Source organism: Gorilla gorilla, chromosome 18, assembly GCF_029281585.2.
Source record: "Gorilla gorilla gorilla isolate KB3781 chromosome 18, NHGRI_mGorGor1-v2.1_pri, whole genome shotgun sequence".
Lineage (NCBI taxonomy): Eukaryota > Metazoa > Chordata > Mammalia > Primates > Hominidae > Gorilla > Gorilla gorilla.
Genome location: NC_073242.2, coordinates 9,509,988 through 9,524,389, shown reverse-complemented (window position 1 = coordinate 9,524,389; position 14,402 = coordinate 9,509,988). Strand labels below are relative to the sequence as shown.

The window sequence follows — 14,402 nt, the reverse complement described above, 5'->3', positions numbered from 1 at the left end:
TCATGTGCCATCTTATTAAAACTGTGTGTGGTGCAGGGAGGGGTGGCATATGCCATGAAAATTTATTGGCACAAACAGCTTGCTGTCATGTTTTCAAAGTCCAGATTTAGCAAACGTTATTCACATATTCACTGTCAATCTGCAGAGAGAAAGGGAACTGGCAAAGCCACTCATTCTCACTGATTCTGTGGGTTTGTCATTCTTTTTGTCTCCTTTTAACCAATGTCTCCTCCACAGGTGGGGTTTGTTCTGCTTAAATTACAACTGTTTGTCTCTACTTGGGGGTGGGGGGGAAAGAAAGTCATTTGAGAAGGAAAAGGACCTTAGAGAAGCATTTTCCCAGAGCCACTATTATTTACCTAACAGAACATGCCATGAATATGGATCACGCATTAAATAACGGTGATCGCTTGCTTTGATGAATTGCCATTAGAAATTCAATTAATAAAAGGTTACCTCCCTGCTGTCATGAAAAAAAATATGATGTGGCTGCAGCAATGATAATTCAGCCTTAGGAAAAATGGTAAGGAAAAAAAAAGACTAAAAAAAACTGTTCCATCTGGGAAATGGGAGACTGGAATAAAAAAAGAATGAAGGAAGGAAGACTATTTTTGATCAAAAGTGTTTCTGTACATTAAGCATTCCTACACTTCCTAATTCCCTTCATCTCACTTACCCCCATCATGACCATCTGACCATTCCCCCCACCCCATCATCCTGATTGATACATTTTGTGTTTTCTCTCTTTTTTCTTGCCAAGTGCCTTCATTTTTTTTTTTTTTGCCATACAAATTACAACCTGTAAGATGCACACATCTTCACTGTAGAGCTCTAACAGTTTTATATATGATGGTTACCTCCGTAAATACATCCAGATGAGAGTGTTGGACATTCCCATTAGGTCCCTTTCTGCCCCTACCCAGCCAACGCCTCCCAGAGGTAACCACTATTGCTACTTTTATCATCAGAGATGAATGTTGTCTGTTTATTTTATATATATAAATAATATATAGAATATATAAATAATATATATGTAGGTGTGTATATGTACATATATAAACAAAATCATGCAGGGTACATTCTTTTGTTCTGATATTTTTCTTATAATATTATATTACTAAGAGTCATACAGGTTGTGTCATACACCTATAGATAATATTTTTTGATTGCTGTATTGTATTTCATTCCACAAATACACCACTATTGATTGATCTATTACTCTGTTAATAGACATTTGGTTTGTTTCCAGTGTTTGGGTATGGTAAATAAAACCTTTATGGGAATTCTTGCATGTGTTGTTTTGGTGGACATAAGCACCGTTTCTCTTGGGCATACAAGTAGAAGTGGAATTGTTGGATTTTTAAACATTATTTCACCTATGTAGGAACTACTTCAACTCCTCAAACCTCCTTTTTTCAATTGGTAAAACAAGGATAAGAAATATCTTGTGAACAGCCGGGCGCGGTGGCTCATGCCTGTAATCCCATCACTTTGGGAGGCCGAGGTGGGCAGATCACGAGGTGGTCAAGAGATAGAGACCATCCTGGCCAACATGGTGAAACCCCATCTCTACTAAAAATACAAAAATTAGCTGGGCATGGTGGGTGGCACGCACCTCTACTCCCAGCTACTTGGGAGGCTGAGGCACGAGAATCAGTTGAACCTGGGAGGCGGAGGTTGCAGTGAGCCGAGATTGTGCCACTGTACTCCAGCCTGGTGACAGGGAGAGTCCCCATCTAAAAATATATACATATAAATCTTGTGAAGTTTAAAAAGGGCAACATGATCGTTTTCTTGTTGGATGATTGTTTTAAACTACCAAATAAGATGCAGATATAAGAATGTGTCTGGGGAAACGAAGAAAGATGGAAGATCATAGGAAACACACGGCTGTCTCGGGTGATGACCACAGAGAAACAGTACATATTCAGGTATGCTCCAGAAAGTGCAATCAGTCCTTCATGACTGGCGGAACTAATATTTACTGAACACCCACTGTTTACCAGGCCATAATCTGGGTGGGTTACATGGCATGGCACTTTGTACCCTGCCAGACATGGTTATGAATTCCAACTCTATACCTCATTAGTTGAACAGCACTAGGAAAGTTACTCAGCCTTTCTAAGTCCCAGTTTACTCTTCTGTAAAATAGGGATCATCATAGCCTATACATCACAAAATTTTTTTAAGGATTTTATATAACGATGCGTGCAGTGCAATTATAAATAAATGGTGCATCAGAGATGCTAAATACACAGAAACTGGTATTCCCGTGACAGCAAACCACCAGAGGAAACACTGCCGTTGCCATTTTAATGCTCTCGACAGCCTCATAGGATGCATATTGCTATTCCTATTCCAAAAATGAGGAAACAAAATTTGTGTTGTTTAATAACTCACTCGAGTGACTGGTCGCAAGATCATGGGGACATAGGTGACAGTGGGGGCTGCTCATCTCTGCCCTATCCTTGTGCTTCCCAAATCCCTGCCTCACTAGGCATCTGAAATCACTCACACTATGAATGCATCACAGCTCCTGGAAAACCTTTGCACACCAAGTTACTGTATCCGAGGATGCTGACATTTGAACGGGAATGGATACTTATGGATAATGATCTCCCCTTAGGTGTTTGCAGAATCCTGCGAGAATCTGCCTCCACAAGCTTTATTCTATTTTACCCTATTAACGACTGTGTGATGGATCAAAGAGAGATATAACTATCCCCATGGTATACCTGAGGAAAGCGAATAGCCACAGTTAACCCATTTATGCCTGAGGTTGCAATTTCTTGAATTTGAAAAATCAGACTTTGGTGATGACCTCATTGCGCAGTAGGATATAAATAACTCCACATGCTTAGGGTTCCAATAATGCAACACTGGGCGTCACACAGAGCCCTGGGCTCCTGGGACCTGGGTCAGTGTTCTTTGCTTTAACCACACAGTGGCTCAGGAGTGAGAGTGACCGGCTCTATCGTGCTGGGCATATTTTGCAGGAGCCCATTACATTAAAACATGGACAATTTCCAATGGGTGGTCACCTTGCTGGTGACTTCTGAACAGCTTCGTTTTTTATTCTTTACCTATGTTGTCAGCATCCACCACAATTCCTTTCATGCCTTGGAGACTGAGTAGAAAAAGAAAAACAGGCTGGGCATGGTGGCTCACACCTATAATCCCTGCATTTTAGGAGGCTGAGGCGAGCAGATCACTTGAGGCCAGGAGTTTGAGACCAGCTTGGTCAACATGTTGAAACCCTGTCTCTACTAAAAACACAAAAATTAGCCAGGCGTGGTGGTGCACACCTGTAATCCCAGCCACTCAGGGGGCCGAGGCAGGAGAATCACTTGAACCCGGGAGGCGGAGGTTGCAGTGAGCCGACATCATGCCACTGCACTCCAGCCTGGGCAACAGAGCGAGACTCTGTCCCAAAAATAAAATAAAATAAAGGAAAGGAAAAAAATATACAAAGAAAAGCCAAAAGAGAAGGAATGGGGAAACTATATAATAGAGACAGCGGAAGTCTCATTGGCAGAGCCAGGGCTTTGTCTGAGCTGGGCTAGAATCATGATGTATCTGTCAAGAAACAGACGCTGAAGTAACCCTGCACCATCTTTACCATGCACACTCCATGAAGAGCAGTGCGGTGACCTGGGCACCCCAAAATCCAGCAGCACAGAAACCACTCAACTGAAAACACACCATCCAAGCCACCAGGAAATGAAACACGGAAGAATCATTGCTAGAATGCTCGTTACACTCCATCACAAAAGAAACCCACTTCAAACTGTCTTCTAAAGGGACAGAAAAACCACGTTTCCTACCTCAGCTTTGCCTGTAGCCTGACTTGCCGAAACCTGCAAGTTCAACGAAAAAAGACATTAGTATTGATTCAACAAGAAGGTAATTGGATTAATTGTCTTTTTAAAGGAACTGGCATCAACAATTTGTTATGACCCGAGGGGACAAAGGTTGCAACACACACCACACACACACACATGCATTTTCTTCCACCAAGCACAGCAACATGATTTGTTTATCCAGCCCTGTTAATAAGGTGAATAGGATAATTAGTATCTTCAACATATTATAACAATCTTGTCAAGAAAAAAATAAGTGGGGAGGGCTGTGAGCAATGTCCATGTACTGATAATGATTAAATAAACACTGAAAAAGAAAACAAAGGCACTGAAGACATTTTTAATGTGTTTTTTTCCTTCCCTTAAAGTTTCTTAATGTGTTTTTTTCCTTCCCTTAAAGTTTCAAGTCAGTGTTATGAGAAACACCAGGTAAAAGCTACAATGACAGCAACAGCAGCAGCTTCACGTTTGCAAAATTCCTCAAAATATTGTGAAATAGAGTTGTGCCAGGAATGGTGCCAAGTTGTTTATATATTTTATCTCATTTAAACCCTTGAATAACTTTTATGACCCCATTTCATAAATGAAAATATTGGGGTTTGTACAAGTTAGGTAACTTTTCCAAAGTCGGGATGTTATTAAGCATAAGAAATTAGATTTAAACCCAACATAAAGTCACGTAGATGTTCAGCCTCCTATCTACAAGCCTACTGTATATCAAAGGATTTGGTGTAGACACCTCCCAACATTGTTCATCTATGCCTACAAAGGGTCTCCTATCTAGAGATCAGATCTTTTTCTCTGTGTGATAACTCTTAAGAAGGTTTCTATCTTACAACTTCTCTTATACCTGGATGACTTGGCCAACCCCAGCCATATTGTCCTATCTGACTACTTGGACTGAGCTATGTCCCCAAAATTCATATAATAAAGCCCTAACCCCCACTGTGATTGTATTTGGAGACTGGACCTTTGGAAAGTAATTAAGTTTAGATGATGTCATGAAGGTAGGCCCTCATGATGGGATTAGTGCCCATCAAAGAAGAGACAGCTGCCTGGGCACAATGCCTCATGCCTATAATCCCAGAATTTTGGGAGGCCGAGATAGGTGGATCATGTGAGGTCAGGAGTTCGAGACCAGCTTGGCCAACATGGTGAAACCCCGTCCCTACTAAAAACACAAAAAATTAGCTGGGCATGGTGGTGTGCACCTGTAATCGCAGCTACTCGGGAGGCTGAGGCAGGAGAATCCCTTGAACCGGGGAGGCAGAGGTTGCATTGAACCGAGATTGCGCCATTGCACTCCAGCCTGGGCAACAAGAATGAAACTCCGTCTTAAAAAAATGAAACATAAAAAAGGAGAGAGAGCAGAGAACTTACTTTCTTTCTCTCTCTACCTCTCTCCCTCTCTCTCTCTCTCCTCCTGCACACAGGAAAGGCCACATGAAGACACAGCAAGAAGGCAGCCACCTACAACCCAATGAGCAGACCCTTTTCTCATACCGAGTCTGCTGGTACCTTCATCTTCAACTCTCAGACTCCAGAGTATGAGAAATATATTCCTGTTGGTTAAGCTGCAGTCCATGGTGTTTTATTATGGCAGCCCAGGCTAAGACACAGACCAATACCAGCTCACAAATGTGAATCCAACAAAGGACTTAAGAACGAATGACTTCCTGAGTTAGCTGACCAGCCCCTGCAGCTCCCACTAACCTGGCTTTGGCACCAACTCTCCCACACTCACTCCCAAGGCATCAGATGAGGAGCTCAGGCAGAGCTCACTGTCCACGGAGCAGCTTTCATGCACCATTAGCCAGAGGAGACCAGACTTCAGACTGACCTCAGCCAAGAAAGTCCATGAGCTGTGGCTGAAGGCTTGCCAAGCCATGAATCCGGGGCCCAGCCATGGGGAAACTCATGGTGTGATGGATGTCAGAGTTTGGAACCTTCCCTCCCCTCCCTCATTCCTGGTGCCCGTTCAGGACTGGGAAAGTAGCTGATTCCATGGTGATCAGCCACATCCGTAAAGCACAAGCACACAAGATCCCTGGGCTACATTATCTCACGTGAATGTGTATATTTCTCTGCTGAAAACCAACAGGAATATGTCAGGGAAATATGATATTCAACAGCTATGAGCCTTGGGCAGAACTACCCTCTCTGCTTCACTGAGCTCCATGGGCAAAAGAGTTTTCAGCTGACTACTCTGATGTCCTCCAAGTCATACTTTTAGTGTTTCCTAACCTTGTGTCATTTACATCATCAAGCCCCTTTTATTCCCCCCATTAGGGGGAAGCCATTTCTTGCATCTACCATAGGGAAATACAAACATAAAAAGGCATACACATAGCTTTCCATTGTGGCATTGATGTGACAGAAATACATTTTTTAAAAAGTATAATGACTAAAGTACAGGGTTTGAATATTCAGTCATCTATAGTGGGAGAGACAGTAGGGAGTGGCAGGGCCTGTGGGGTAACTAATGATTGCCCACTAGTTAAAGCCATTTGCGTTTCAGTTTTTCCCAGGCAAAACACGGTTCTAGCCAAACAAAAAACACATACATGATCTGAATGTGGCTGTTGGACTTCCAGTTTCTGATCTTTTAAGCCAAGTCAATTACGATCCATCCATATTATAAACTATCATACAGCTTGGGGAAGATTCTTATATGCTGACATTAAAAACTCTACAGCATACATTGTTAATGAAAAACGAAACATTCAGAAAAGTGTACATAAGTTACCATTTTCTAAAAAAAACAAAAAACAAAAAAAACCTCAAGTATGTATACATCATCCATCTCTCCCTCACCACACACACAATAGATGCATATGTGAAAAATGTATCAAAGGAGATACATCAAACCGACAAAAGGTTTACTCCTGAGCAAACTGGAACTTGACTGGGACCCAAAGGGTGAAGAAAAGTCAGTGGCAACTTTCTCTTTTCCTGAATCGTTTAAGATGTTTACATTGATAATGTATCCACTTGTAAAATTAAATATACGTTTAAACCAGGATAAAAAATAAAGCTTCGTACCACTTTAGCGTTAACAAGAGACCTTGTCTTTGCTGCTGTGAATAGTGTTGTGATCATGTACTTCGCAGGGACATCGATGGAGCTGGAGGCCATTATCCTTAGCAAACTAACACAGCAACAGAAAACCAAATACTGCATATCCTCACCTAGAAGTGGGAGCTAAATGATGACAGCACATGGACACACAGAAAGGAACAATACACACTGGGGCCTTCTGGAGGGTGGAAGGTGAAAGGAGGGGGAGGATCAGGAAAAATAATGGGCACTAGGCTTAATACCAGGGGGATGAAATCATCTGTACAACAAACCCCCATGACACAAGTTTACCTTTGTAACCTGCAGTATGTACCTCTGAACTTAAAAGTTAAAAGAAATCCACAAAAAAATTGGAAAGAAAGAGACCTTGTGGAAACGTTGGCTATTTTTTTCTTATTAAAGAGGAGACTAAAAAGAACTCTCTCAAACATTCACATATGAGGGCACAGTAGAAGGTAAGGCGTATAGTGATGCAATGGGGAGTGGTACGGCTTGTGGCCAACTAAAGGTAAACTATACCACATTAATCATTTTACCAGTCAGCTAAATATATGAAACAAGGGGTAAACTTTACTGAGGTCTCTCTAGGTATCTAGAACCCTCTCTACGCTGCATTCAGAGTGGATTTCGTAGGCAACATTATATTAGATTCAGAGACTCCCTTCTAAGGCAGGTAGTATTCATGAATGTGCACCCACAGACCTCAGGGTTTGTCACGACCCACTGTGGCTGGACTGCTCGCTGGGCAAGCCAGACCGTACCGCAGAGGCCTGCTGCAGGATGGAGGGCTCTTTAAGGGTTGCTGACGCCAGCTGCAGCCATGGGCTTTTATCGAGCCATCAGCAGTCATCAGAGTGTCTGCAGTGGGGGGCTGATATGATTAGAGCCGTGTATGAGGCGGGCCATTCTGTGGACCAGCGCAGGGTGCAAAAGGGACGTGGGAAACTTCCAGCAGGACTCTCTTGAAAGCTTTGTTCCAGCTATTTCCCATCCCTTTAATCATTTCCCTTCCTCTCCTTCGGTTTCTCTGCATGTGTTTGAAATTGCAAAGGCCGACATTAAGGGTTTCCTTCTCACTTGTGCTAGGAACTCAGTGGACGTGATTCCTTTTCAACTGAGATTGGAGACATAAAGAGCCTTTCCCAAGGCCACACCAGGGACTTTCAGGGGCCGGGTCTGAACTCAGGTCGAACTCCAAAGCTGCCTTTGAGACCCAGGCAGGGATTCTGCCACATGATGGAGACCTGGATTCCCTCCTGGGACTCCCACACGTCAGGAGATGTCCGGACTGAGTTAATGGACAGAGGAAAGATCACTGTCCAGTCACAGACACCTGTTCTCCCTGAACCCCTTCTGAGATGCCCAAACACTGTCTGGGGCTCTGATGCTGCAAACCAGTCTGTGGTGTGTGCCTTCCATGCTGAACAGCGTGGGGCTACCCTGTATAACTTTTGCAGGGTCGTGTTAGACAGGTCTCTTTCGGAAACATGACACAAAAACAACTCAAAATGGCTCAAGCACAGGAAGGAATTTATCAGCTCATTCAAGGGATAGAGCTCACTTTAAATGGATCCAGATAAGGATCAAAGAGATTTAATTACTTCCCTGGCAAGCAGTAGAGCTGTAAACTGAACCCGGTCTCTATCATCCAAGACAGCGCTCCCTGCACAGCTCTGCAATGCTCCCATCCAAAAACCCTGACACGCAGTGGGTGACTGTCTGCTATTCCCTGGCTGGACATTATCCCTTCCCCTCTCACTGATTGATGCAGGTCACCCATCCCTGCCTCCAGTATTCACAGTAGGGATGGCTGTGCCAATGGTGCTATAAGCGGCCCGCCAGGCAGCAAGATTGAATAATCACACCCCTCCCTCAAATGCCATCCCTGGTAGGCCTCCAGATTTCCCTCCCCACCAGCAAATGACACACCACAGTGCCGGAATGGGAAGCCTTTAACTGTGACGTCAGTGCATCTTAACTTAAACTGGCATTCCAGGTAAACACGAGGATCCGTGGCAGCATTTGGGTGATTACTTCTGTTGCTAGTCATTCACATGAAAATCTTAGATCCCCAAACCCTGAAGGAGTCTAGCAGGTCGTCTTTGCCAGACTGTCTATGGCTTAGATGGAACTGACTTATGGAATGGTCTGACACCAGCGTATGAAATGAATGACACACATGTGGAGGTTTTTGAGCTGTAAGGACACCTCGGCCAGACACAGAGAATGGCCGTCGCTCTCAGGCCTGAGAATTCCTGTCCTCTCAAGTCCAACTCAGTGTAAAACTTTAATCTCACGTACAGTATAAGATGCATCTCCTCCATTCCCCCCACAGGCAGCAACCAGAAGGACTAACTGGGGTGAATGCATGGTCTTTTCTTTCCTGACCTCTTTCCCCTTTGGTTTTCTGGTTTCATCTGTTCTGCCATTGCGTCTAAGAAGATGGGTTCAAGAGAAAGGGCAACAACATCCTTTGCACTTTGCAACAAATGAAATCATCTGCTAATGCCTCTGGTGATCAGGTGAATTCCAACAGCAACAAATGCCCTGTGTATGAAAGATGTCCAAATCCTGGCACCGTCATAGGGCATGGGTGGATTTGGGGGAGTCCTATGGGTGAAGGCTGCTTATGTTCGTCAAGGATATCTAAGCTACAGTTGCAAATAGAACCAAATGCATAACAGCTCAACACAATGGACATTCATTCCTTTCTCATGTAGGAGTCCCAGGTGGGAGAGCAAATTGAATAACAGATCTCTTCCACATGAATATTCAGAAAATCAGAGTGAAAGAGGCTCTGCTATGCTTAAGATGTGGCTTCCAAAGCCACCATCATCATCTTTGTCCCAATCCGACAGGAGGAGAATGAGTAGTGGTTTTTAGAGACCACACCCAGAAGCAGCATGCATCATTCCAGCTCACATTCAATTGTCTAGAGCTCAATCACATAGTCACCTGTGTGGCAGGGAGGTGTAAGCATGTAGCCAACCGTGTATCAAAGGGGAGAATATGGTTTTGGTGAACAGACCCAGCTGGCTGCCCACACATCCCCAGTGAAGCACTACTTTGTACAAGATCCTCCTACATGGTTCCATGATAGGAAATCCACTTCTGCTCAACCTCTCCCAAACTCTCCTGGTGATAGAATGCTGGCAGTGTGACTCCATCTCTTGACACTGAGATTGTTCACCTTGCAACTGGTTCTCTCTGGTACACCAGCCACAAAGCTCAAACCCAGTTTCTCTTTGGTATCCCTTTAGCCTTCAGGAAACTCAGGTCCTCACCTAGCCACAAAAAGCGAGAGCAAAGCAGAGAATGAAGCTTTCTCTCTCCTCCATTCCTTTTTATCTCCACCTGCACAAATAAGCCCAGAAGAACGACCATCAAAGATGCTGCGTGAGTAGATCAGGGCCTCTTTTTGCTGGCCTCCCAGTATCTACAAGAGGAGCCCTGGAGCTTGGCTTTTTTCATGATGTTGTGGAGAAGGACGTTGACCCATGACTCATTCTTCTCTCTCTTCTTGAATCCTCTCTGATCTTCTGCTTATATAGACTAGTGGACACTAGAAATAGCACAATTGCCTTGTCCTCTTTTAGCCCTGGGGAGGTATCTGAACCTCACTATTTTGGAGCTTATCATGCATAGCTTATCTCTGCAGGTAACTTTAGGTCCTAATGATCCATTTGGGGATAACAGGCAACATTGCATTCCCCTTCTCCTCTACACAGCCACCTTGACAAATGGGAGCAAGCAACAGGTTGTGAGTTCTTAAACAAACTGAGTCAACTCTTTTCTTGAACCAATTTGAATCTCTAGACTGTTTTCACAGGCACAAACAGAAAACCTTATAGTCCTATTGTCAAAAAGTGGTGAAGTAGGCCAGGCGCAGTGGCTCACGTCTGTAATCCCAGCACTTTGGGAGGTGGAGGCGGGTGGATCACGAGGTCTCCTGACCAGCCTGACCAACATGGTGAGACCCCTTCTCTGCTAAAAATACAAAAATTAGCTTGGCATGGTGGCATGCGTCTGTAATCCCAGCTACTCAGGAGGCTGAGGCAGGAGAGTCACTTGAATCCAGGAGGCGGAGGTTGCAGTGAGTTGAGATCATGCCACTGTACTCCAGCCTGGGCGACAGAGTGAGACTCCATCAAAAAAAAAAAAGAAATGCTGACAGTGTCCACTACTGTCTACTGGGCTGCTCTCTGGGCACCCACAGCTGAAACGTCAGAATTCTGACTATCCTAAGATAGCCTTGTTGCAGAGGCTACATCTAGGTGCTTTGGGATCAGTCCCAGGGGAGCCCAGGCTTCCAGTCTTCCTGACCAATGTGCCAGTCAACTGAATTTCACCAAGAAACTTGAGTCAACTCATGCCCAGCAGGTGCTGCCTAGATTCCTGACCCACAATATCTTGAGGTATAATAAACGGTTACTAAGTTTTAGGGATATTCTGTTACATGACCATAGATGATGACAAGTGACTTAGCCTCTCTGATTCCATAATTTTATACCTGTAAAATGGAAATAACATTTTATAAGACTGCTGTAAGAAGCAAAACAATATGTTCAAGGTGCCTGGCATGGTTGCTGGCCAATGGTAGGCAGAGTTTTATCCTCCCAGTCACAAAACCCTGGGCACCTACACTGTTCTTTGTGATTTTCCACTGTAAATTTTCTTCCTTTGCTGGCAAGTGATTTTCAGAACCTTCAACTTGATCTCCAGCTGGTAGAATGTGTAAGGATTGCTCTGGAGTCAAAAATGCCTGATCTTTATACGTCCTTACTCTACCATGGGAAAGTTACCTTACCTGTCTGAAGCTGAGTTTCCTTATTTAAAAAGGGACATAAAAATCTTTCTTGCTGTTTTATGTATATTCAATGGGAACGTCTGGCTTAGAGTTGGAGATTGAGAATGGATAGCTGTGGTTGTGTGAGTTCAGGGTAATCACTGTAACAGTAGCAGAAGTCCTAACATCTGATACTATGAGCCCTACCACATTCAACAGAGCCACTTGCAAACAGCCCACCTACAGGGTTGTTTATGTTTTTGTTTTTGTTTTTGTTTGTGAGACAGAGTCTCGCTGTGTCGCCCAGGCTGGAGTGCCGTGGCGTGATCTTGGCTCACTGTAACCTCTACCTCCCAGGTTCAAGCAATTCTTATGCCTCAGTCTCCCAAGTAGCTGGGACCACAGGCACTCACAATCATGCCTGGCTAATTTCCGTATTTTTAGTAGAGATGGGGTTTCACCATGCAGGCTTGAACTCCTGACCTCATGTGATCTGCCCACCTCAACTTCCCAAAGTGCTGGGATTACAGGCGTGAGCCACCAGACCCGGCCCCAAAGGGGTATTTCTGAAGTAGGCAGCTTCCCCTCTCCCTATCTCTTTCTCTTCTATTCTGGCCTGGGACTTGGTTCCAGCCACTGAGCCGCCAGAACTCATCTTAAATTTTAACCATAAGTATAAAAGAGGAAAGAGCCCATTCATGGATGATATTCATCTCCCTACCTCCCTCCCCATCTCCTACCAAATTCTGCAGGCTCCAGACATGTCCAATGAATAAATGTCTCTTAAAATTCTTCTAGAAAACGCACAAGGTTTCTCTTAATAACTCTCACTGTCAGGAATGAAATATTTACATGCATTTGCTTCAAAATTCTGGCAGCTTGTAACCTAAGAATAGTTTTACTTATGGTGCTCGGCAACTGCCTTAGGTCTATCTTGCAGACGATTTTGAGAGGAGCAAGAGGCAGAAGAGAGGAAAGGAAAAGTCACAGGGGAGGGAGGGACTGATCAGGGAGGGCCTGGCAAATCCTTGTCCTTGGTTTGCCCTTGAAGTTGGTTTATTAAGGAAGGTTAAAGCAGTCACAGTGCCGGTTTACAGGGAGTCTGAGCTGTGACAAGCCCATCAGTCACCCTGACACATGGTAGAAAACATGGGGAGATTGCAAACATTATCTGAAGCTTAATTATGAAGAAGGGAGGAGGCTGGGTTGGCGTGAGAAGTGGGTGCTGAGGCGCTCTGGGCCCTTCCCATTGTAACCTGCAATCTTTGGGGTAAGGTGTCACCATCTAAGTTTCCTTCTAAAGAGCCCCTGGTTACTTTCTGCGGCTAGGTGCAAGGTTAGAAAAAGCTCCTAAGAGGGAGCCTTTAGCTTGCCAAATTTAGCTTGGCAATGTGGAAATACAGACAAAGATCCTTAAAAACCCTCCTTTCCACTGACCTCATACCTCTGCTTGTGGAAGTCTCTTCTACATATTGGAAATACCACAAAAAGCTTATAGCACAAAATGATATTTTGTAACATTTCTTTTTTTATTTTTTGAGACAGGGTCTCACTTTGTCACCCAGGCTGGAGTACGGTAGTGCAAACCCAGCTGACTGCAACCGCTGCCTCCCAGGCTCAAGGGATCCTCCCACCTCAGCCTCCCCAGTTAACTGAGACTACAGGCACTCACCACCATGCCTGGCTAAGTTTTGTGCGGTTCTTTTTTTTGTTTGTTTCTTTTTCCTTGGTAGAGACAGGGTTTCTCTATATTGCCCAGGCTGGTCTTGAACCCCTGGGCTCAAGTGTTCTGCCCTTCTTGGCCTCCCAAAATGCTGGGAACATTTTCTATAATGGAAAAAATAGGTAACAACCTAGCTGTCCAACAACAGGGGATTCACTCAGTGTACTGGGGAGATTTGGCAATGTCTGGAGGTATATTTGGCTGTCGCAACCAGAGGTGGGAGGTTATTACAGGCCCAGGTCATTTTATTGCACTTCATTTTATTATACTTCACAGACACTGCTTGCTTTTTAATCAATTAAAGCTTTATGGCAACCCTGTGTCAAGCAAGTCTATCAGTGCCATTTTCCCAACAGTGTGTGTATACCTCATGTCTCTGTGTCACATTTTGGTAATACCTGCAATATTTAAAAATTTTTCATGACTATTACATCTGTTACAGTTATCTGTGATCAGTGATCTTTGATACTGCTATTGCAATTGTTTTGGAGTGCTGTGAACTTCTCCCACAGGATGGGAGGTTTAACTGATAAATGTAGTGTGTGTTCTGACTATTTCGCCAACCAGCTGTTCCCCATCTTTCCCTCTCTCCTCAGGTCTCCCTATTCTCTGAGACACAACAATACTGAAATCAGGTCATTGAATAATCCTACCATGACCTTTAAGTGTTCAAGTGAAAGAAACAGTCACATGTTTCTCACCTTAAATCAAAAGCTAATGATTAAACTCTGTGAGAAAAGCATGTCAAAAGCAAAGACAGGCCAAAAGCTAGGCCTCTTCCCCCAAACAGTTATCCACGTTGTGGATGCAAAAGAAAAGTTACCAAAGGAAATTAAAATTGCTACTCCAGTGAACACAGGAATGATAAGAAAGTGAAACAGCTTTGCTGCTGATATGGACAAAGTTTCAGTGGTCTGGATAGAAGATCAAACGAGCCACAACATTCCCTTAAGCC

General features: G+C 44.0%; 1 protein-coding gene across 1 annotated transcript in view; it reads right to left on the bottom strand.

The window, feature by feature from the left end:
• Positions 1 to 14,402, bottom strand: part of RBFOX1 (RNA binding fox-1 homolog 1) — a 2,483,553-nt gene that overhangs the window by 1,847,869 nt on the left and 621,282 nt on the right. The window contains exon 4 of the mRNA XM_063699486.1: positions 3,825 to 3,857. Coding sequence (XP_063555556.1) covers positions 3,825 to 3,857 — 33 coding nt within the window. The remainder of the gene's footprint in view (positions 1 to 3,824; positions 3,858 to 14,402) is intronic.